The sequence below is a fragment of the Rhinolophus hipposideros genome, assembly GCF_964194185.1.
Source record: "Rhinolophus hipposideros genome assembly, chromosome: 5".
Lineage (NCBI taxonomy): Eukaryota > Metazoa > Chordata > Mammalia > Chiroptera > Rhinolophidae > Rhinolophus > Rhinolophus hipposideros.
The window spans coordinates 60126818-60151351 of NC_138051.1; the positions used below are offsets into that span (position 1 = coordinate 60126818).

Genomic DNA, 24534 nt, shown 5'->3' on the forward strand with positions numbered 1-24534 from the left:
TGCAAGCAAGTCCTGGCACATCTCCCGGCCTCAGTTTTCTCATCTGCAAAGTGGAGCAGTAAACCCTGCCCTAGTGATTCCATTACAGAGGAGATAAAAAGAGGGAGAGGACTTATGGGTTAAATTAGGATTGGGTGCTAGAAGGCTGAGAATGTGTGAGCGACCTGAATCCTGCTGTTAAGTGGGGATGATTGTCCCTTTTGAACTGTTTCTGCTGTCACACAAGGCATTTCGAACAAAAAGGACAGTCTGGGCCCATCAGGGAGGAGCTGGTGAGCCCCCTGAGGAGTAAGCACCCGGTTGGGAAAATAACTTCTGATACTGTGCACCCTAAACTCCCAGGTGCCATGAGAGGCAGAAGCAGAGATGGGAGATTCCCAGTCATATAGATGGGGCACGACTATTCTCCCCCAAAGGGTATTGTTATGTTGTAAAGGTGTCCAAAGTAGATGTGACATTTATGACTGCCGCTCTCCTTTGTTCCTACCCTCCTTGGTTCCCTCTGACTGCTTGCACCCCACTCCCCTTGTGTGGTCCACCCACCCATTGCCACGAAGAGACATGCAGGGACCAACCTAATGTGGATCATTTCCACAAATATTTACAGAGGCCCTAGAAAAAAACAACAAAGCCCCAAATGTTAAATTCACTCCGCATTCTGCCGTTTACAGAGCACTTCCAAATGCATGCTGTGGTCCTCATGATAACCCTAAAAGGAAAGAGGCTAGGATGCCCACTCTAGAGATAAAGAAACCGACAGAGAAGAGAAGCAACTGCTCAAAGCCATTTGAATACAGGTTGCCTGAGTCCTTCTGCTCTTTCCATGTCACCTCACTGCCTTCTTGACGTGTCATGCTGCCTTGTTGGGTAATTTGGGGCCTGGGCCTCTCCAGGAGCACCCGGTGCCCATATCTCCCCAACTGGCGTGGTCTCAAAAATCCTCTGAGGCCTATAATTCTCAGCCTGGCTTTGCAGACCCTCCCTGGGACTCCCGCACCCTCCCCTCTGCTCCTTCCCACCTTTGCACCTTGGCTCAGCTCCTTCTCCCACTAGAATGCTTCTCCCAGTCCATCCTGTGCTTCAAGTTTCTTGGGCTGCATGGGAAGCCCCAACCCGGTTCCCCTGCTCTGCCCTCTCTGTGCTCACCATCCACAACAACCTTTCCTCACTCCACATCTTTCTCCAAAGTGTTCCTGTTTAACCATTCAGCTAGATGTTAATCTCCCTAAGATCAGAGGTGGATATCTGTGGCACCTGCCAACCAGGTGTGCAGCTAAGATATGCTGATCTGTTCATTGCTTATCCACAGACCACATCCCTTTAGGTTGGGAGCCTCCTCGTCTTCCTTCTTTGGTTTCCCACGGTGCACACAAAGGGCCTGCAGTGGGCCAGAGTCGGGTGAGGTATTGTGCATCTCTGTGCACCTTGCTGGGGGTGATGGGGGGTCCATGCCTGACTGTGAATGCTGCAGCTTCTGTAGGGTGGAAATGAGGCCAGCGCTCGGCTTTGAACATTTCAAGCCCTAGTCTGCCTCCAAAATCCATCAGTGTCAGTGGCATCAACAGATGACATCAGACAGCACACCTCTTGCCTTCCCCATTCAAAGGGCTTCATATCTAATATCTCATTTAGCCTCCCGACACCCCTGGGAAGGCAAAGTGAGGATTATTAATGAGGGACCTGTCTGAGGCCACTCTGAGTTCAGCATGAGCTGGGACCAGGATCCATTCCCCCTTGCCAGCCATTCTTGTCAAGGTCTGCTTTGCTCAGGGAGACTGCTTACCTGTTTGTATGCCCTCAGTCACTTTTCCTTCAAGAACTTAAATCTGGGAGAACAAGCTAATCTAGACTGAGAGGCACACACACACCCCCCTTCTCAGGATGTGTAGTCACAGAAAACTTTATAAAGCAAGATGCCCAATTGCACAATTCAGGATCTGTAAGAAGGGTCTTAAAGATAATCAGCTGCAACCCACTCACTGCAAATGATGGAGAAAATGAGGCCCAGAAAGGCACAGAGACTTGTCCAAGGTCACAGAGCTAAACGGATGCCTCTGGACTCTGGGTCCAGTGCTCCTTCCACTGTTGGTGCCCTTAGCAAACAAGGCCAAGCAGGGAACAGAAGGAGCTCAGTGAGCCTGAGGCTGCAAGGAGGGACAACCATCCAGTTCCGTCTGGGAGTTTTGTCCAAGGGGTGGATTATCCAGAGTTCCTCTGGGAAGGTAGAGTAGGGAGTAGACACAGAGTCTGGGTCCCAGGGACCAAATGTGTCTTCGTCCTTGGTGTCCCTTCAACTCTTATCGCTGTCCACTGAGTGGCACAGGTCCAGGACCAGCCCCTTCCAGACCTAGGAAATGGAAACCTGGGGGAAAGGGTGAGGGGTGGCAAAGCAACACCCCTCTCACCCCCGCCCCACATCCACCGGACTTCTCCCCCACTCGGGAGAGCCAGATAGAACTGACAACAGGGCCACACAGCCAGGAGTCTCTACCACCCGGAAAGAGGACATGTGGGGTGCGGCTGCGGGTACCCAGTTGTTTTTTTTTCCTCTGTGCTCCACCCCATGCATTCTTCTGAAGGGCAAGCTCAGGAGCACGGTCTTCAAGAAGGCCTCGGGCTCCCAGCCCTCAGCACCTGGGGGTGGGGGTGGGCGTGAACTCTGGGCATGGAGGGCTTTGGGGTGAGGGTGCCTCTGCGTCCCCCCACGACGCCACTTGGGCGCTTGGTTTTGGTCGTGCCGCAGCCTGGCGAGCGGTGGCGGGCGATCCTTTGGAGGTCACGGAGTCCAGCGTCGGTGGCTGGTCAGTTGTTAGGTGCGGCCCCGCGAGGGGAGGGGGCCCCCTGTCCGCGGCTCCTCCTCCCGCCTCCCCGCCCCGCCCCGCGCGGGAGGCGATCGCGGGCGGGACCCGCCGGGGCGGCGCGCCTACCAGCCTGGCCAGGTGCAGCGCCCGCGTGTCTGGGGGCCGCTGCGCCCGAGCAGCGTCCGGGTCTCTGGACTGCCCGTACTGCGTCCCCGCGCCCTCTCGGCCGGACGTCCGCGACCCCCTGAACCCAGGTAACCGAGGGCGGGACTCCTCTCGGGAGCCGCCAGGGGTCCCCGCGCGCACGCCCTCTCCGCCTCCCAGCCGGTGCGCGCCCTGCCCGGCGGCCGCCCGCGAGCTCCCCTGGGGCCCGCCGGCCGCTCCGAGGGCGGGTCTTGGAAAGTTCGCGCCGGGACTGCAGCGCGCGGGGCGGCGATAAGATACAGCCCGGTTCCCCGCATAGCCTCCTCCCGCCTCCTGCCGCGGGGAGCTCGGACCCCGGTGGGGCGGCAGCCGCGTGTGCACAGGGTCTCCGCTGAAATCGGTTGAGTTTTGCCTGCTCCCTTTTCCCATCTCTCACTCTTCTGAGCCTTTGCGTCCCTCCCCCCTCCCCCGCCCCCTAATCCCTTAAAAAAGAAATCCTTGGATGGGGACTGCAGAGTTGGCGATTTCTTGAGGGATGTTTACACTTGTGCTTCCCGCCTCTTCGGGCCACATACACGCTAGGCCCCCGGGTTGAGCGAGACGGGGTGCGGGTGAGGCGGCAGCCCTTGGCCCAGGGGTTACGTCTGGGTGCTGTTGAAGTGGGTGCCCAGCCGTGGGCGAGTCCCGCCTTCTGTCCTGTCTCACGGCAAGCCACAGCCCAGGCTGGGCATCTTGGCTCCCCAGCACTTCCCAAACCCCAGTTAAGATGAGCGCAGGAGAGAGGCTGGCGGGCAGCACAGCAATAACCCTTGCTGATTTTAGCAGAATGGGCTTCCTCCAGCCTAGGCTGTGAGGAGGGCTCAGGTTGGGGTGCGGATGGGAATTTCCCACGCAGAACTAGAGAGAACAGACTGGGGGAGGTCAGTGGATCAGAGAGGCGATAACATGGACATATCTGATTTTCTTTTAGCCCCATAATAAGCCAGTGCCCTCCTAGGTCTTATTCCATTGGCACATGAGGGAAAAAAAAGGCTCAAAGATGTTAGGTCATTTGCTTGTGAACAGTGTAGGCCTGGACCTCAAACCGCAGTCTCCTAGAGCCAGATGGTTGCTTCTCCATTTTTGCTGGGCCCCTGACTGGGCAGGCCTTTGTTTCTTTCCCCCCTCCCTGAGGTTCCTCCCCTGAAAGGGGTAGGCCAGGAGAAGGCACCTCCAAGAAGAAATAAAATCTGGTCAGGAAGCTACTCCAAAAGAGAACCTGCTCCTGACTAAGTAAGAACTACAGGAGGGCAGGGCCTGTTTTGTTCACAGCTGTAGCCAACATACCTGGAATAAGTATTGAAAGAATTAACCTGAAACAGCAGAGATCCTTTTCCAGATGATGGCTCTCTGTCTTTGGTGAGCAAAGAAAGGGCGCTCTGAAAAGCTGGACCAGAAAGGTGCCCACCACCACCACCACCAAGGGCTCTTGCCATTCTTACCCACTTGGGGCAATTTGACATTTTTTAAACCAGTGAGCACATCCACAATCCCAAAACGTGCTTTCGTTTTACCCTCAGTCCACTTCTTGTCAGGCCCAGGAGAAGCAGAGGGATGGGTTATATGCCCAGCTCCACCTGCCCTGGCTTGGAGGCAGAGGCCCTTTGTCTCACCTACACCCAAGTCTTGCCCATACCTCCAGAACATTTTATTTGGAAACGTTAATTTTCATTTTCCCCTCCCTCTCCTTACCACTTCATGGGGTAACCATAGACAGAGGAAAGAGAACTTGCTTTTCTGGGCCTCAATTTCATTATAAAATGGGGACAACAGAGAGAGTAATTGGCCCAAAGGTCTTTGTAAGCTTCAGAGCAAACTGTAGTTATTTTGTTATGTGTATGTGTGTACGAGATCAGATAATTACGCTTGCGAACTCAGCCTAGAAAAAGTGCTACATACCTCATTGCTGAATATCAATCACTACGGTCACCTTCGAAGTACTCCCCTTGGGAAGCTATGCACCAATGCCAGCACCTAGTCCACCCTTCAAAGCAATTTTGGAACTCTCTCTGGAATGGCCATCAGAGCTGTCATCGTATTACCCTTGATGTCCTGAATGTCATCAAAATGTCTTCCTTTCAGTGTTTCCTTTATCTTCGGGTAAAAAAAGAAGTCATTGGGGGCCAGATCAGCTGAGTAGGGAGGGTGTTCCAATACAGTTATTTGTTTACTGGCTAAAAACTCCCTCACAGACAGTGCCGTGGGGGCTGGTGCATTGTCGTGATGTAAGAGCCATGCATTGTTGGCGAAAAGTTCAGATCATCTAACTTTTTCACACAGCCTTTTCAGCACTTCCAAATAGTAAACTTGGTTAACTGTTCAGTTGGTGCAAATTCATAATGAATAATCCCTCTGATATCAAAAAAGGTTAGTAACATCATTGCAACAAGTTCGCAAACTTAATTGTCGTGCCTCGTATGTCAACCTCACCTGCCCAGGTGGACTGTAAATTCCTTTGGGAAGTAACCATGCATCTTGGAATCCCTCAGAGACCTGATTTCATCCTGAGTACACAGGAGGTTCATAGAAAGTACTTATTATTTTAAAAGCAATCTCTACAGGAAGAGAAATTGTTAAAATTGGTGGGAAAAGGGAGAGTTTTAATCCCTCTTCCCCTATGTAAGGAGAGGGGACATGCTCCCATACAGGGCAGGGTCCAGGAGGAAGGATGGAAGTGGTATGAGAGCCCCTGGAGGTGGAAGTGATCAGTCTCTTGTTCATCCAAGGCCAGAGTCAAGTGGGAAGGCATAGCGAGGGCCCTAGAAGACTTTCCGAGGCAGTACCCTGAAGACAGGTCCTGCCAGGGACCCATAACCACTGGACCCTTCAGCAGACCCCAGCATCTGCTTTGGCCCAAGGACAGACCAGGACACCCAGAGTTGGTCAGTTCTGTTCCCTGAGAGCATAGCTGGGATTTAAGGCCCTGCACCAACACGCCACCCCCACTTCTCCCTGCACACTTAGGGCCCTGCCCAGCTCCCTCCTGCCAGTCCCTTCATCTTAACAAGAGCTTTAGACCCAGAATTTCTCAGCTGAAATCAGCCTTAGAGATCATATCTCTGTACCCCTTCTCAGCTTTATTTTCCATAACACTTATCACTATCTAACATCCTGTATATTTTGCTTTTTTTTAATCTTGTTTATCATCTATCTGTTGTCCCTGTTAGAATATCAGCTACCTGAGGGCAGGGCTACCTGTCTGTTTTATTCTCTGCTTTATCACCAGGGATATCATCAGGGATCAGAGCAGTGCCTAGTGTGTAGTGGGCGCTGGGTTAAGAAGCGTTGCAGAACTGGTACGTCCAGCCCGCTCTTCCTCATAGTACAGATAGGGAGACTGAGGCCCAGAGAAGAGGAGTGACCTGTTGGAGGCAGAACTGGAACTTTCTCTGATTGGACTCAAGCTACTTCAAAGCTGATTCTCTGTCCCCTGCACCAGGTTGCTAGGCTGCTTCAGGCCAGCCGCCTCCAGTCACCCAGAGGGCCAGCTACTAGGCTGAACAGATGGCCACACAGACAGATCTGAGAAAGCCGGGGAGGGCCCCCCTTCAGATCCCCATCCTGTAAATGGGCAGTTCCTCTGTTAGTTCCTCAAGTTTCTCAGGGCACTAGAGAACCGAGGAGGACCAAAGCCAGGTTCCAGCAACCCTGGGGAGAGGGGTGGAGCTTCAGGTCACCTTGGCCAGGGAAAACAAACCAGTCTGAGAAGGTGCAGCCAGACTTGTGGGCCAGGAAGAGTGAGGACATTATTCTGCCCAAGGCCAGGGGAGGGCTTGGGGCTCCGAGGCCTCACTGAGGAATCTGATAAGCGTGGACCCAGGAGCTTGAATTTCTGAGACACTGTGTGTAGGGACAAGCGGGCTGCAGAAGCTCAAGTGTGGAGTGTGGGGGTCGAAATCCAAGAGCTATGTCTGGGTGGAAGCTGGAACTTTCTGTGGGATAGGAAATATGGGAGATGCATCTACACCCACCAAGCAACTTCAACTCCCTTCCCTCCTCATTCTTCCAGCCGCCATTATTTCAGCAAAGGAATCTGATCTGTGTTCTTAGGCAAAACTCTGGGGCCCTGTGGAGTTGATTGGAAGGGAAGAGACGGGTGGTAAGGAGACCTCCTGAGGAAGCTATTGCAGGAATTTAGATGGGTGACAGGGTCCCTGGAGGCGTCCCTTCTCCTCACATCCGGGAAGTATAGAACCCTGCCTTCTTTCCTGATTGCTTGGAGGGAGGAGGGCTGTGTTTTTAATAATAGTAATAAACATTCAGGAACTGTTATCTGGATGCCAGGCCCTGTTCTAAGTACTTTACATGTATTACGATAACCCCATGAGGTTGAAACTATATCATCTCCATTTTACTGATGGGGAAACTGAGCTTCAGAAAGGTAGCATAACTTTGCTCAAGATGACACTTGTAGGGAGAGGGGGCACCAGCATTAGCCTGGAGAGTCTGGCTGCAGACCCTGCAGCCTTAGCCCCCATGCCGTGCTGCCTCGATCAACCAAGTAGTCCACACAGGTGGGACAGAGAGCCTGGAGGCTGGGGGGTCAGCATACCCCTCACATAGGAAGCAGCTCCTGTGCAAACTTATACCTTAGATCCATGGGGAGCTTTGGCTTTTTCCTCAAGCCCTGCTATTGAACCCCAAATCCTTTCCTATTGTTATTGTGGTTTGCTCAGTTAAGAGCTGAAATGCACCTGAGCCTTGGTGTTGGGGGGGGGACTCTAGAAATTGGGCCTTATAGCATGTGTAGGAGTTTACCAGCCTGTTGGGAAAAATTGGAGAGGAACTGGGACAGGGCAGGTGGAGAGAACAATGATAGTGCTTTGCCTGAAGAAATGAATTCATAATGGTGACCCCTCCTGTGTCTGAAGCCACTGTAGGACCCCCCCCCCCCAGTCCTGGTCCCCCAACCACTCCCTATGGTCTCCCTTCCTCTAAAGAGAATGAGGCCTTGACCTGAGGCATAACTCAGGCATTTCTGTCCCCTGGCCTCTTTATCGCCACCATCACTACAAGTTTGGTGGCTTTCAGCAACAGTGGATGGAAAAGTACTCCTGCTCTGACATGATGTGAGTCAGCCCTTCATTAATAATGGGGTTGCACCATCAGCGCTGATGCCTGGTCCTGCACCCTGTGTCTGGCCCGTGGTTGGAGACATGGTGTTGGCTCCTGCTGGAGAAGGACAAGGTACCTAGATGTTATTTTGAAATTATGCAGGATGGCAGTGAGAAGCCAATAGGCACAAGGGATACAGTCATTTTTGGCATCTAGGAAAAAAGACAGTGTCTCCCAAGGCAGTGATCCAAAGTATAATTCCCACCTGTTCTCTAAGCCAGGGTTTATCTTGGAGAGTTGTGCTCACTTCTGGCCTTGTCACCAGGCCGGGGTCACCCCCAGAAAGCTCTGTGGGGACTTAAGTGGCAAATTTTGCCTATAATTCAAACAGGCATTTTGCCTGGACACATAGCCCTTTAAGACCGTGGCCAGGCTGACCTTGCTGGGGTTCATTTGGAGCCTGCCAGGGGCACAGAGCCCAGGCATCACTGGCTTCTAGATCCCATGGTCCCAGAGTCAGCCAGTCTACTAGCTTGTCACTAGTCTTTGCGTTGGTCACGGCGCTCTAGGGCACTGAAGGCTGGTGTGTCTGGTGTGCTGGTGGGGAGCCCTGGATTCTAATTCTGACACTAACTCACAGTTGACTTTGGCCCTGTCCTTTTCTGTGTCTCAGTTTCCTCATCTGTAGAAGACACAGCTCAGCTTAGATCAGGGACTGTTGACATACTTGACTAGGTACTTTGTTGCGTGGCCGTCCTGTGCGCTGTAGAGCATTCAGCGGCATCCCAGGCCTCCACCCACCAATGTCAGCACCACCTTTCACTTCCGTCTTTACAACCAAAGTTGTCTCCAGACATGGCCAAGTGGCCCCTGGGACAAAACTGTCTCTGGTTGAGAACCACTGGGTTATATTCTCTCTGAAGACCCTCCCAAGGATTACCCTCAGAACCCAGCAGAAAGTTTTCTCTTTCCAGCCCCTGTTTTGTAAATGGGGACTGTGTGTGAACCAGGAGGCCATGGGTGAGGGCTGCAAGGGATTATAGGGTGCGATGTGAGCTACGAGAAAAGGGAAGGCTCCCAGTCTGCTGGGCCCCTTGCTGAGAGCCAAGGCCAAGTTCTTTTTGCCTTCCAGACCTTGAGTTACATAAAAAGGTGGGGGGCAGGGGAGTCAGGCCTGTGGTTGGCCCACGCACTAAGGTCAACAGCCTTCCAGCCAGTGACTAATCATCTCTACATGCTCTAAGGACTTGGCTTCTCCATGGTCCCCTCTCTTGCTGCCCTGGGAGAGGACACAGGAAGTAGATCAGCCCGCCTCCTGCACAGAGGAGGGAGAGCACAGAGCATGATGGTATCAGACACAAGGGCTACGCATGCCTGCCCCCGACCAGCCCTAGTTTTATTTTGTTTATTCCTCTCAGTTTGCTGTTATCTTTGTCCACGGAAGTCCCTTCTGACCTTGTTGCTTAATGGAAGGGCGAAGATTTATCTTCTCCAGAGGTGAGAAGGGTTTATCGATGAATCTTGGAAGGAAATCACTGTTCTGGGGACAACAGGCTACGAGATTTGGGGTAGTATTAACCCAAAATAATTGGTTTGGTTATTTATTCTCACAATCCTCATTAAAGGACTGTAGATTGCTCTAGACTGCAGGCTAGATGCTGGGGAAGGAGCAGTGAGTTAGACTTAGTCCCTGCGTGCAGAAGCCTTCACTGGGAGGACAAGATATCAGTCTGTGATTGCAGGGTGCTCTGACTGTGTGCAAGCCTACGCAGCAGCAGGTCTGGTCCACCTCACCCAGGGCACGTTGTAGGGAATTGGGGGTGCATGGATGGGGTTTGGGGGGGTGGCGGTAGTGTACAGAGGATTTCAATAAGAAGAGGTGGGTTTGGAGTTTCTTTTCGCCTTTTTCATTATGGTAAATATACATAAAATTTACTGTTTTTATTATTTTAAAATATGTATGTCAGTGCCATTAAGTCTATTCACATTGTTGTACAACCATCACTCTAACCTTGGAACTCTTCACTTTACAAAACTGAAACTGTGTACCCTTTAGACAGTAACTCCTCTTTCCCCTCTCCCCACAGCCCCTGTAACCACCATGCTTGTCCCCACAGCCCCTGTAACCACCATGCTTCTCTCCACAGCCCCTGTAACCACCATGCTTCTCCCCACAGCCCCTGTAACCACCATGCTTCTTTCTGTCTCCATGAATTTGACTATTTTAGGTCCGTCATGTAAGTAGCCTCATACAGCATGGGAGCTTTTGTGTCTGACTTCTTTCACTTAGCGTCAGATTTTACGTTTCGTCTGTGTTGTAGTGTGCTTCAGAATGTCCCTCCTTTTGAAGGCTGAATAATATTCCCTTCTATGGGTAGACCATACTTTGTTTATCCCTTCTTCGGTCCACGGACACTTGGGTTGCTGCCACCTTTTGGCTATTGTGAGTAGTGCTGCCATGAACATGGGTGTGCAGACATCTGTTTGAGTCCCTGCTTTTACTTCTTTTAGGCATATACGCAGAAGTAGAAACGCTCGATCCTGTGGTAATTTATGTTTAATTTTTTTGAGGAACCGCCACACTTTTGAGGAAGAAGTGTTTGAATTAGATTTTAAGGATGAACATGAAATCTCCAGGCATCAAAGGAGAGGAAGAGGAACGGAAAAGAAAGGAGAGGGGAGATTAAGGGAGAGAAAGGAAACAGAGAGCCTAAAATGTGGCATGAAACTAATGAATGGCACAGTGGCGTTTGTGCGTGGGACTGAAGCAGGTGTGACTGGTGATGAGGCCGTGGAGGGGTAGAGTGAAGGGCCTTGGGCCAGGCTAGGGAACTTGGCCTCCACACTGGAGGCCGTGAGAAGCATTGAAGGGGTTTCTAATCAGGACGTGATACAGGCCAATTGTCACCTTAGAAGGACATAGCTGGGAGTGATGTCACAGATAGACTGTGAGAGAGAGAAGGTTAAGGCAAGAACCAAGTGGAAGAAAACTGGGTAACACTAAAGCCACATCATTGGAGTGGGTGGAGGGAGCAGGTCTGAAGGGTGCATGTACTGCACGGGGGTGCCCAGCTTTCTGGTTTGGCAACTTGGTGAATGGTGGGTAAGCTTACAGGAGGAGCAGCCGGTTTGACAAGATGATGAGGAGATAAGCTTGGGCCTACTTGGCTTGGAGGGGCCCCTGGAACCACCTGGGTGGAGACAAGGGCTTGAGGGGTACCCAGAGCCATGCAGAGGTAGGTGCTGCAATTGGGGATGGGAGCTGGGCAAGGGCAAGGGGAATGACTGCTGTTGTACGGCACAGAGGACCCCGTGGAATCGGAGGCCAAGACACAGGATAGCCTCTGCTCTGTGCTGGTCAGTCCCGGCCCTGAGCATTTCACATCCACACACGTTCACTGCCAAGCTCAAAGTTCTGTGTTTGAGGCTGGCCACTGGGGGTGGAGATAGAGAGCTAAACATAAGCCAGTGATTTTAATTCATTTATACACTCCGTAGAGCTTAGAAAATGGAACTTGGCTAATACCTTTGTACAGTTAAATATTTAATCACGATTGTGAGAAGTGATATGCAAGAGAAATGGCACATGTTATGAAAGTATGTTGTGGGGACATGATTTAGTCTAAGGCAGGGTTTCTCACCTCTGCACTATGGACATTTTGAGTCACATTATTCTTTGCCGAGGGGCTGTCCTGTGCATTGTAGGATGTTTTACAGCATCCTGACTACTGCCCCTATGCCACACACACCCCCACCCCAATTGTGACAACCAAAAATGGCTCCAGATATTGCCAAATGTCCCCTGGGGGCACAGTCACCCTCAACTGAGATCCATTGGTCTAGGGGTCAGGAAAGCTTCTTGAGGAAATGATGTTAATCTGAGTTCTAGAGGACAGATAAGAATGAATGAAGATAAAGCAGGTGTGGAGAGTGGAGGAGAGTGTTCAGGGCACAGGTGTGTGCAAAGGCCCTGAGCGAGGAAAGAGCACGAAGGAGACCAACAGGAGGCTGGAGGAGCCAATGAAGAGCCGCCCAGTCAGTGAGCAGTGGGGGAGGGGATGGACTAGGGACACTCCTTGGAGGTGGAGGACGAGACTCGCTGGATGCTGCTGAGATACGTTTTCAGCTTGTTGGGTTGGAGCTCCCTGGGAGACACTCAGGTGGGGTGCTGAGCTCAAAAGCTAGGTCTGGCTGGACCTATGGATTTGGGAAGTACATGCATATAGAAGGTGAGTGAAGCCCTGAGGTGAATGAGCCAGGGAGCGTGTGTGGACCAAGAAGAGAAGAGCAAAGAGGAAGCCTAGAAGTGAGCTCTAGCAGCGCCAGCATTTGGAGAGTGAAGAGGAGCCTGCAGAGACTGTAGGAGTTCCCAGAGAGGGAGCAGAGGAACCGTGGGTTGTGTGGCGCCCAGGACGTGTGTTCACGGAGGGGCCTGGCCTGCTGGGAAGTGTGTGGAGCCAGAGCGAGTAAGATGAGGACTGGGAAGCAGCCACTGGGCTTAGAGACCCATAAACGCCCTGGGAGAGGTCAGAGTGAGGGAGCTGAGGAATGGGGCAGGAGGGAAGGGAGAGAGCAGCATACAGCTTTTCCAAAAATGTGTCAGCAGAGGTGAGGAGAGAAAGTGTAGATGCCGAAAGGGAAGTGGGTTAGGAAGGGTTTTGTTTTGTTTGTTTATTTAATCTTGTGTGTTTTGCCCCCTCCCACATACACACATTCCCCCCCCGCCCCTTAGAAAATAAATGTACATAGTTCAGAATTCAAAAACTGAAGATTTCACGAAAAGTCTTCACCCCCATCTTTCTTGGCTTCCCAATTTCCTCCCCTCCTCCGAGGCAACTTCCCCAAGTTCTTACAAATTCTGCCAGAGATGCCAAGTGCATGAATCAGTTAACACACATGTAGCGTCTTTCCCCCCAAATGGTAGCACACTGTATGCAGTCTTCTGCCCCGACTCATTCTTTCCCCAGTTAGCTATTGTGAGATGCTTCCAGATTGGTATATGGTCTTCATTCTTGTTTACAGCTTTATAATATTCTACTACTACATAGATGTCATATAATTTAGCTAATCTTCTATTTTTTGGACATTACAATGTCCCATTGAATCACCTTGTGCTTTAGTTATTTTGCAATGTAGGCAGGTGCATGTGGGAAAAGGCCCCAGAAATAGAGTTGATGGGTAGAAGGTATGTGAATTTGTATTTTGAAAGATGTCCGCAGATCACTGTCCACAGAATTGACAAGAGTGTATACTCCTACCAGCAATGTAAGGAGATGCCCGTTTTTCCACACCCTCCAACAACATACGGAATTAGCAGACTTACTGATATTTGCCATACTGAAAGACAAAAATAGTTTCTCCATATAGTTTTAATTTGCATTTTTCTTGCTGGGAATCAAGTTGAACATGTTTTCACAGACATATGAGCCATGTCTATTTCCTTTTCTATGAACTATCTATGCCTATGTTTTGCCCATTTTCTATCAGGTTGTTGGCCTTTTTCTTATGACATGGGAGGTGATCTTTATGTATTTGGAAAACTCGTCTTTTGTTTAGAATATAAATTATAACTGTCTTTTTCCCCAGTTGATCAAGGAGATTTTTGCTGTTGCTACGATTTTTTAGGAATTATGAATGCTGATGGGAGAGATTCCCTAGCGAGGGGTGGTCCCTGGCACAGAGGTCGCCGAGGAGGCATTGGGATGCATTCCAGATTGGGAAGTCTAGGAGACACCTCTGCTCTTGTCACAGGTAGGGGTGAGGGAGCTAGGTGCTGGTGCCAGGGTTTAGTGACCACCAGTCGAGGGAGTGAAGGCAGATAGTTGAGTTCATCTGGGGATGGGGTTGTGTTAAGGAGGTATCAGAAAGTTTGAGGGGGCAGGAGAATTACTATATTAACAAGAGCGTGATTGGATTCATGAACCCTGGAAGCTAAGCTAGGTGAGGGGAAGTGAGTGGATGTGTGCTCTATGTTTGCTTCCGTTCTATATGTCTGTTTGGCACCCATTAATCACTAAGGGCCAAACTAACGGCCAAAGTTGTTTACGTCTCCCCTGCTATCCAGAGCCTATACCCTGAAGCACCTCCTTATCTCATTCTCACATGCCAAGCCAATATTTCTCCTGCCCTAAATCAGCGTAGGTACCAGACAACAAGGGACAGCCCCTATGCGCCAAAGCCCACTGGAATTATTCAAACAAGCCAACCCTAAGCTGTTTACCTGCCTTGCCCTGCCTTTCTCATGGAAACCCCAATAAAGGCTCTGGCCGAGGCCTTTCCCTCACTCCTGCCTCTTGACCAAAACCAAGTGTTCTCTTTGTGGTTTCATGTACCCCTTCTCTTGGAAAATATAAGTAAGAAGTTCTTCTTTCTATGGCATTGACCTCTCCAGGAGCCATTCAGTCACCTCCGAGAATTAAACTCCTACAGGTACAATTGAGACATCAGAGACCCGTGGACAGGGACAGAGTTTGAGGGTCAGTAAACTACAGGTCCCAACAAGGCTGCAGTACTATCACAGTGTGAGTAGTTGAATAAGCAAGCTCTCAGGTCAGACTTCCTGGAGGAAGTGGGCTGGAGATGAAGCGAGGCCTCATGGTGGGAATACAGGAGCACAGACTGGGAGGCCCAGTGTGTGTGTGTGTGTGTATGTGAACGGAGGCAGTGATCAGAACTGAGAGACTGGAGAAAACTCTACAATGAGAAGGTGAATCTAACCGTGTATGAGTATGAGGAAGGAGGGGGCGATAGTCCAAGATGAAGCCTGGGTCCTGTGGATGCTTTTTGAAACAGTTTTTTAATTCCCAGGAATAATTTGCTTTGTGTTAACTCCCTCTGGGGGTTCAGGGTGGGGAAGTGAAGCTGCTTTTGATGAAAGATCAGTGGTCCAACACTGCGTGAGGTCTAACTCAACGCTGGCTAAGACAATAAACTCCCTTTCCGGCACGCCCCCCCCACACACACACACTGTTTTGATATCACTTGAACATAAATCCATCCCTGGATGAACTCAACTACCTGCCTTCGCTCCCTCAACTTGCTACCACCAACCCCTGGCACCCATTTCTGCCCGTCTGTCTGCCTGTTACACAGCAGAGGCCATGCCCCGCGTCTCTGCCATCTTGGTGCCTCCTACCTCCTCACCCAAACCCCCTCCTTTCTCCCAAAGCCTCCCTGCCCCAGCGTCAGAGGCCCATAACTGTTGTTATGTTGTTATGTTATGTTGACTTGCCCTGACCTTCCAGTGGCCTTTGAATTGAGAAAAGAATTCTTGAAGACCAAAAAGTCTTCAAGACATGGAGAAGAGAGCAATAATGATGGAATAGTTGGCAGAGGCATGGCTGTATGGGAGCTGGGGGTTCTGGTCCACACTGCCGCAGCTCACGCAGAATCTTTGTGGGGGGTGGGTGAGAATTTGCCTGTTCTCATAATGTTGGCCCAGATCCCAGGCCTGTGTGCTATAAGTCAATAAATCCACCAGAAGTTCATAAATGTATGCACACGCTTGGCGGTGACTCATGCCATCTTGTGATTTCTCCTTTAGTGTTGCCTAGAGAGTTATTTACCTCTTGAGAGTGGAATTTTTGGGGAAATAATCTCACATTTAGCCAGTGCATACCTATTCTTTGAACTCTGAACTGGGCTGGGTGCTACAGGTCTCACAGGTTTGTGACAGGAAAGACACCATGTAGTGATTCTCCAGTGTGCTCTACAGCCCCAGTTGCCAGTCCAGAGAATAAAGGAAAGCCAGCTGGGCTGTGGTTGGCAGGAAAGACTTCTTCAAAGAGGAAGAGCTCGAGCAGACAGTGGGTCTGGAAAGGGTAGCTAAGAGGAAGGAAGGGGAAACGAATGCCCTTGTTTCTGGCATTCCACTGGCCAGGTGTCCTTTGGGGAGGTTGAGGGTCAGGCCTCCAGGTGGCAGGAGGATGCTGATGGTCACCCTGGGGCAACAGGTTAGCTGCTAGGATGGGAAGGGACAGGAGGCAGTGGGTCCCTGTGAGCTCTGTCACAGTGGGGTAGCTGTTGTCTTATGAAGCCTCTATGCTGGCTAGGAGAGCCCTGCGGGGAGAGGTTGGACTCAGTGACCTCGCATTTCTCTGAGGGACTGTGAGTCTTTGAAAACTTCCAATGGGGTTTGTTGCCTCCTGAAGGATCCTTCTGTTGCCCCCAGGGCAGGAAACAGGTGTTTCTCCAGATCAGGGCTCAGTAATGCTTCTCTCAGGAAGTCCTTCTTATGAAAGGTGGAGGTGGGAACAGCAGGTACAGGAAGGCCACCTAGAGGGGACGGCGTCCATTTCTGAAATATGGGACATAGGTAGTTTACTTCTTGAATGTTTTTGGTACACATCCTCTCTGGAACCTGACTGATGATTTAAACAAATTGTAAGTGATAAAAAAAAAAAAAGGAATTGTGTGAAGGAGGATGAAACATATGGCTTAACCACTAGTCTGAGGATATGAGGTAGGAAGAAAGGAAAGTGGCTTGGTCTCCTGCCCTTCTCCCTGCTCCTTCCTTCCTAGTCTGATTTGGTTCCATTTTCACCATCCTCCCAGGGACGGGTTCCTTTAAGCCCCACAGATGTCCAGCTAATGGAATGTTGCTTTTCAAGACTGGAGGCTTCAGGGCTCACTCTGTTATCCTGAGCAAGCCTCCCAACGTGTCTGGGATGGGTTTCACACCTGGCTTCTGTTCTGGAAGCATCACTTTTGTCTTTTAGTTGCCTTTTAGTTTCCTTCTCATGATCAAGTCTTTGCTTGTCATCCTCAAGATTTCCTTGAGAGCCTGAAAAGAGCAGAAGAGGAGTCTGAGGAAGTCAGTTCCAGTGGTCGAGCTCTCGCTGGCTGGGGCTGGGGAGGGGCAAAGCCTCCGGCGCCTCTGCCCCCCTCCCTGGGTGCTGTGAGCATGCCTCACTGTCTCCACGCCTCGGCTTTGACTTTCAAAGAGAAAGCGACTCTCCTGATAAAGTGGGCTTTGTTCCATTAAAGATGGCTTTGTCTAGACTCCCAGTTTTAGTTCCAGTGTTGTACTGGTGTGAGGAGGATGGAGGCTGACCCCGGCTCTGGGAGGTTAAATGAGTCCTGCTCTGGGTGAGCCAAAGGGTTTCACGCATCTGGTTGTGCCCAGTCATGCCTTCAGCATTGCTCACTGAGCACCTGGGGGGTGCCGGGCAGGTATTGCCATCTCCATTTTCTGATACTGGGATGGGGAAACTGAGGCACGGGAAGGTTTGTGCAGTCACTTGGGCCTCCCAGGAATAGCTCACTAAGACCTGAACCAGGTCTTTGGACTCCTTGCCCAGTGCTCTCTCCCACAAACGGTTTATGATGGGCCCTATCACAGCTGGGTTCCTGCCTTTCTGCTCCACCCCTCCTGCTCTGATTTACCCCTGAAGTGCCGACTGCCGCCAGTTACTGTGGAAATGAATTCACTTTGCTCAGGGAGAAGGATCTTGGTCTCTGTATGAAAAGGGAGAGGGGAAAAAATTTCCTCTAATAATTTCAGCTAATCACCATGACACCTCCCTTCTCACCAAAGTGTCAATATGTTCCTGAGGCCCTTCCTTGAAGGCCCAAAGAAATGAATCTATAATGGTAAAATTTCCAGCCTCAGAGTATGGGGATGGCCCCTGATTTATACTGCTAAAGTCACCACTTTTCCACTTCCTTGCACATATGCCAAGCCCAGTCTGACATTCCTGGGCCAAGAAGTACAGAGACGTATATCCAAGAGTGCTTCCACCTCCATAGTGCTTCTACTTCATGCTCTGTGGGACACTACGGGCACGTGTTTGAGAGAGGCGTTTTAAGCATGAAAATGAGTTTTTTCTTCTCTTTTCATATGGAAGCCTGACTTTCCTTCCCTGGGCAATGTTAATCATTTTCCACAATAACCAGTGGCTGTTGGGGCTTTGAGGGGCAGGCAGGGATGACTAGGACAGCTGCTCCCCCACTGCTGCCTCTGGGGGCACTCTTGGGTTCTGGGCGGACCTCAGAGCAGGGGCGCAAGGCCAGCCTGGAGGCTGAGGGGCGGTCTGGTAGCTGAGGCTCAAGGAAGGCAGGGGTTACCATGTCCTCCTTCCTGAGCTCTGGCTGCACGTTCTTGGGGACTGATTCGGAAGGACCCATTGTTCCCATTCTTCATGGGTTTTTGAATAATGCTTTTGCCTCAGCCCTTTTCAAAAGCCTGTGCTTAATAATGACTTTGTGTCACGTTTCAGCCACTGGCGCTCTTAACCCACCACCGAGTTCAGATGGGAAATATGTTGCTTGTGACGTTAGGTTAGCAGGAAAAATACCATCCTAGCGAGGAAGAAGCACAATCAGTTTGTCCTCAACCTTGTAGCCTGTGGCAAGCCCCAAAAGGAGGGTCCCCCATCTTAGCAACATCATAATAAAGGCAGGTGACCCGCTGGACACCTGCTGTGCCCCCAGCCCTCACACACAGGCTCTTGTTAATGCTTGAAACAGACCAGAGAGGTAGTCACACTGGGGATTATAAACATGCCCACCCAGAAGCATCTTATGAAAATTTAGTGGAGTGTAAAATGCCCGTATGGGGCTTGGAATAGACTAAGTGCTCAATAAATGGGATTTCAAATCAACACCATCGTCCCCATTTTACAGCGGAGGAAAGTCAGTCCTGAAGAGACTTCAGGACTTAAAGCCAGGTCTCTCTGACTCCAAGGCCCAGAGTCACACTTCACTAACGGGAATAATTGCATTTATGGAGGTCCCACCTGTCAGAGCTCCTCAGGGGCTGTGGGGCTATTTGCAAGTCTCATCCTTTCCCACCTGGGTCCTATGTCCTTCTCCGACCCCTAGTGTCCTCTAGTCTCTGCTGAGAGTTTGGGCACATGCTGGTCCCGTGCCCAGTCCATGTGACCTTCTTCCTTCTGCGAGTCCACACTGTCCTGGGGCTATGGCTGCCCTGACCACTTCCCCTTCACCTGCGGGGTGTGTTCTTGGGTAATAATTATGTGAAATGGCTCACCCAGCAGTTCGATCAGTTAACAATCCCCACAGTCCTGGTGGACGAAGCTCAGGGTTAATGATTGCCAAGGAAAGCTTCTCAGGAATGTGGCTTCTCTGAGGAGGCAGGTTGCTCTGAACCCCCTGGCCTGGAGGAGGAGTACATCTGGGGGCACCTTTCTCGGCCTACTCCCCGTGACCCCCTTGCCATGCTGTCCTCCCATCTCTTGTCTCTCTGAACTCAGCACCAGCACGCCTCCCTGCTCACCCTCTGTCAGCCCACTTCCCTGCTCTGGGCTTTTCCACTAATGTTCCTCTCCCTGGGGACACCATTCACTCTGCCAAAGCAAGTCCTCTTCACCTTTTGTGACGCACCTCAAGTGCGGCCTCCTCCAGGGGTCTTCTCTAACTGCTCCAACATCTTTGCTCCGGGGCCCTTCTCTGAACTTCTCTAGGATCATTGGGCAGGATTTTCTGAGCCTCCCCAGCACGCCGGCGTCGGGTGCTGTGCTTGGTCTGGGACCCCGCAGTAAGCAAGGTGCCAGCCTGCAGTCCTGGAAGGGGATAGGCGTGCTCCTTAGGGGCGGCACGGGAGGCCCCAGTCACCCGAGGGCAGATGGAAGGCGAGGGGCACTGGAGTCTGATGAGGTGGGACCCTGCAGGATGAGGTGGAATTTTCCAGGCATACAAGGAATGAGGGTCAGGGCATCTGGAAGCAGAGGGAACAGCGTGTGCAAAGGCGTGATTCAGAGATCAGATAAGGATTCAGCTCTGGGTGAGCAGCATGCGAGGCACCCGTGACATGCCCAAGTCGGGGTGTCCAGGAGGCAGGTGGCCTCTGAGAGAAGTCTGTCTCCTTCCCTTGTCTTGTTCGTTCACGGTTTTATTGCTAAGTGGATCTGTCTCCTCAGAAATCAAGGCTTCTCCTTCTGGGAGGCCGTGGTTTTTTATACCGATCAAGGGCCTGAGCATGGAGCACATGGTCACTGAGGAGGTGTGGAATTGAATCTAAAACTCACCTCCTTCGGTACCTATCCCTGAACTCCCATTCTGCCCAGCCCGAGGGGAGGGACCTGCAGCCACCGGGGGGCCAGCCAGCCATAGCACAGGCCCCCACTGCAGGGCTCAGTGGCAGAGCAGCTCTGGGTGGGTTCTGCTCTTACCGTGGCCTAGGCGCCCAGCAATGTCAACTCTGGCTGTGATTTACAGTCCCCTGGGCTCCTCCTCCCTCCCTGGCCTTTGGGGAGCCTAACTTACCTGACAGGTAGTCGGCCTGGGGAATCAATATCTTTTAAAACTCCTGGGTGATACTGAGTTGCATGAGTTGAGAATCCTGGGCGAGATGCCCAGCACCCACCTGTCCAGTGCTGACAATGTGTAGAGATAGTTCTGTTGGAGTAAAATAACCAGGGCCGTTTTACTCTGCATGTCACAGGGTACCAGAGTAAATCTTTGTATTTTATAAAAAGGTATTTAAAAATTTTAATCAAGTATTTAATAAAAATTTGAAACCAAATATTTAATCATTTTCAGTACAAAAATGTATAACCGTTTAGACTATCAAGTAAATGTAAATTTATAAAAAATAGATGATAATTCTGGTCTATATTAGCAGATAAACAAAAATGAAATATTCAAAACATTAAATCTACACACTTCCAAAACACAAATCTAATCATGAAAAATTGAAGGTGAAATATTACTTGATCCCTTTTAAAGCAGAATCTTAAATTCAAAGGATATTGGCAGTATCATTATGTCATAAGTATGTTTTTTCCTATAAATGTTCTAGAAAAAGCTTTTCCTGACTTTAGCCTAGCGGTGGAATGGTGAGAAGATATATTTGTGAAGTATCTTCAAATATTTTCTGCTGACAAGGACTTTTGGTTTTTGGTGTTTTTTTTTTTGGAACTGGAGTCTTTTATTTATCAGGAGTCATAGCTTTTGTTTCTAAAGCATTTCTGGTTTGTCCTTGAGTTCTTTAGTTTTATCTTGTTCAGATGGAGATTCTGATGCAATGTTTCCTGTATCAGTTTCAAAACTGTCATGTTGATTTTCCATATGTTAGGAAAGTCTGTGACTAGAGTAATAATTATTCATGCAACAGACTTTTGCTTTGTCTACTGCCATGCAACGCCTAAGAACTCAAGGCATATTTCACATTTCGGTGTTGGTTGTTTCTTTTGACAATTGTGATTGTCTCTTTTTCCAATCACATCCAAAAATGGAGAGGTTACTATAATGAAATTCCATGCCTGGCTTCAACAATCATCAATTTATGGTCAATTTTCTTTCATCTCTATCCTTACCCACCACCACCCTTACTCCCAACCGGATTCTATTGAAGCAGGTCCGAGACCTCATATCATTTCATCTGTAATTACTTCAGTTCTCACCTCTAAGTGAAAAGGCACTTTAAAAACATTCCCGTAGTACTATTGTACCTTAAGAACTGGTCACTTCTCATTATCTTAAAATATCCAGTGTTCAGATTTCCTCAATTGTCTCACAGTTGGTTTTTATAGTGGGTTTGAGATTTCAGATCTTAAAAATTCTGAAATAAACATTTAGGACCAAGCAGAATACATGATTTTGGCACTGAAGTGCAGGATTCGTGAATACAGCATGGCAACTACTGTGTGGAAGGTTCTAGAGAAATGGACCAGACCCTGCCTCTAGCATTCAGAGTGCAACGGGCAGCAGAAGTCATTCAGTTGTTCAGCAGACATGCTTTCATTCCACAGTAACACCATGCCCACAGCAGCAAACCAGACAGCCTCCGCCAGTCTTCACCTGAGGGAAGCCAGGGCACTGGTATTTCATAGTGAAGTTCTCAGGTGGGATGACGTAGACCCTTTCAAGTGATACTTGTGTTTTGACTTGAAGAATGGGTAGAATTTTGTCAAGAAGAGGAAGTGGTAGAAGAGGTGTCTCACCCAAATAAACAGCAAGTGCAAAAGCTTGAAGGTGTGAAAACCCCTGAGGTGTTCGAGGACGGAGACCAGCCAGGTGCATAGGGCATATGGCAGGGGGGGGAGGTGAGGCTGGGGTCGGGTAGGCTGTGGGGACCTTGAGGATATGCTAAGGAGTGGGGTCTTCTAGGACCTTCTGGAGGGAACCCCACGATTTTGTAGTAGGAATATAAAGTATAGACCATGACTCAGGAGGGCAGAACCTTGCAGGAACTGTGAGTTGTTTGGATTTCCAAGCTCTTCCTGGAGCCCTACATTTACTAGACCACAAGTCCTGTGAAGGCAGGCCTCTGTCTGCCTCCATTTCCGTATATCTCCAGGGCTAGCATGGTGCCTGGCACACAGAAAGTGCTCAAAATGTATCTGTTGACATCGATTGCCCATCTCCACCTTCACCGTGGTCATGACAGAGGGAGCCCTCTTAGACCTTTGGCTTGGGAAAGGTGATGGCTTTTCCAAAATACGTGAGCTATTTGACTTGAGGACCTGGACCCCACTTACACTGAATGGAGGACGGCAAGGCCAGTGTTGCCCCTGGGCCAGCAGGCAGGACAGGGACACATGAAGAGAGGCTCAGATGTAAGATTTTCAGGTAGGTGTGTAAGGAAACGCCACTTTTTGCAATGGCTTTGCAAATATTTGCAGTACAAATTTGCCATTGTTTGGGCCACATAGTTAATTTCTTTAAGATTAGCCAAGGGTTGAGGGACTCATTCATTCATTTCCTTTTAATAGTATTGTTGCTTTGCTAAATAATAACAAGAACAACACAAGTGCTTATTGTGGAAAAACTCTAGTGTTATAGAAAAGTACAAAGAAGAAAGTAAACCAAATCCCTAAAGCGAACCACTACCATCTCGAGAAAACCATTGCACACAACTTTGGGGAACATCCTTCCAAACACTTTTCTATCCATAAATGCAAGCTGTTAAATGTAACACATTTTTATATAGATGGTGTTACAAGACTTATGCTATTCCATAACCTGCTTGTTTCATTTAACAACATGTCATGACACCATTTCCTGTCAGTAACCACAGATCTGTAACATTTTTAATAACCACACAGTACAATTTTGCATAGATGTACCATAACTTACCCAGCCAGCTCTCTATTGCCAGAAATTTGGATGGTTTTCAATTTTTCTCTACAACGTGCTCAAGAATATTGTGCAGCCTTTTTCAGATGAGCAAAAATCACTTAGCAATAAATATCTGGAATAGCTGGGATAGCTGGAACAAAGGAAAGTTCAGGTCACTCACTGAGTCCAAAAGCCAAGTTGGAAGGTCGCTATGGCAACTCCTCTGCGCAGCATGTGGAGCGCCCATTAGTCACAGCTCCAGCCCGGGAGGTGGGTCAGAACCAAAGGGAAACAGTCTGTTTTCGTGCAGAATTATAAACCAAGGGCAGAAGGAGCATGAGGGAGCATTAATGTAGAATTCAGATGGTTTGGGGTGCAATGGTGATAATAGTCACCATTTATTGAGTGCTTGTTATCTGATAGATCCCATGGTTTTTTCATCCTCACAAGAGCCATCGATACTTTCATTATCCTCATTTAACTGATAAGAACATTCAAGTTTAAGAGACAGGTAATTTGCCAGAGGCACACAGTAAATGATGGAGCCAGGATTTGAAATTGAACAGCATCCACTCCTCAGAATTCTCCTTATCCGAGGTAGGGTCACCACCCTCTGTCCCAGGACTATCCCTGAGACCTCCAGTTTGGACTCCCCAGCCCCCTAGTGCATTAATTCCCACTATGTTCAAATGGGGTGCATACTGAGTCTTCACTTGGGCTCTTCTCCAGGACCACCCTAGCCACCTGCCAATCTACACCCTCCATTACCTCCGTGCTAAACTACAGACAGCTCCCTAGATTGTGTATTCTTCCTACCCCCATGCCTTGGCTCCTGCTGCACCCTCTGCTTAGAATACCCTCTCTCCTCCGGCTGTTGTGTTTCTGTGTATTCTTGAAGACTCAGCTCAAGTTTCATTTCTTCAAGAAGTCTTTCTTGACTCCTTAGTGTGATGTCCTGTCTCAGTGTTCCCCTAGAAGCATCTGGTTCTCACTACTAACCAGATGTGCTTGTCATCCATTATTAGTGCCAATCTCCTACCCTAGAAGAGGGTGCTCTCTTAAGGGATGGGACTCTCTATCCGCTTCTCCATCCCCAAATCCTGCCATAGCCATGGACACATAGTAGGTATTCAGGAAGGTATGCTGTGAATGAGTAAATGATAGAGCATGTTGCTGTCCACACTCCCTGCCTGCTCCCATCCCCAGGGCCTGGAGAGCACAGGGACTGCTTCAACCCAAGCAGATTGCATGAGCGCGCTGCCCACCAGCAGCCACTCCCTGCTTCCCTGCCTCTCACCACAATTCCTATTCTTTCCCTACTAGGGAAACTGAGGTGCTGGGTGGATCCTTTATAGCACCCCTCTCCCCCTGCCTCACCTTTGTCAGTTTTGCCCTATCTGTCCCAGGAACCAGAATCTTTCTCATCCTTTGGGTTCTCTGTCTTGCTCCTCTCCCTGAGGGAACGCTCAGTGCT

The 24534-nt window shown here is 49.8% G+C and overlaps 1 protein-coding gene across 3 annotated transcripts in view; it reads left to right on the top strand.

The window, feature by feature from the left end:
* Positions 1–2911: 2911 nt before the first annotated feature.
* Positions 2912–24534, top strand: part of PAQR5 (progestin and adipoQ receptor family member 5) — a 70183-nt gene continuing 48560 nt past the window's right edge. Inside the window, exon 1 of one of the 3 annotated variants that reach the window (XM_081048522.1) lies at positions 2912–3055. Coding sequence is in view for 1 of the 3 variants with exons in the window: in XM_081048520.1 (XP_080904646.1) it covers positions 9506–9536 (31 nt within the window). In the remaining 2 variants the exon portion in view is untranslated. Of the gene's footprint in view, positions 3056–9358; positions 9537–24534 lie in introns of those variants that run through there. The other 2 variants (XM_081048521.1, XM_081048520.1) reach the window with 2 other exon arrangements.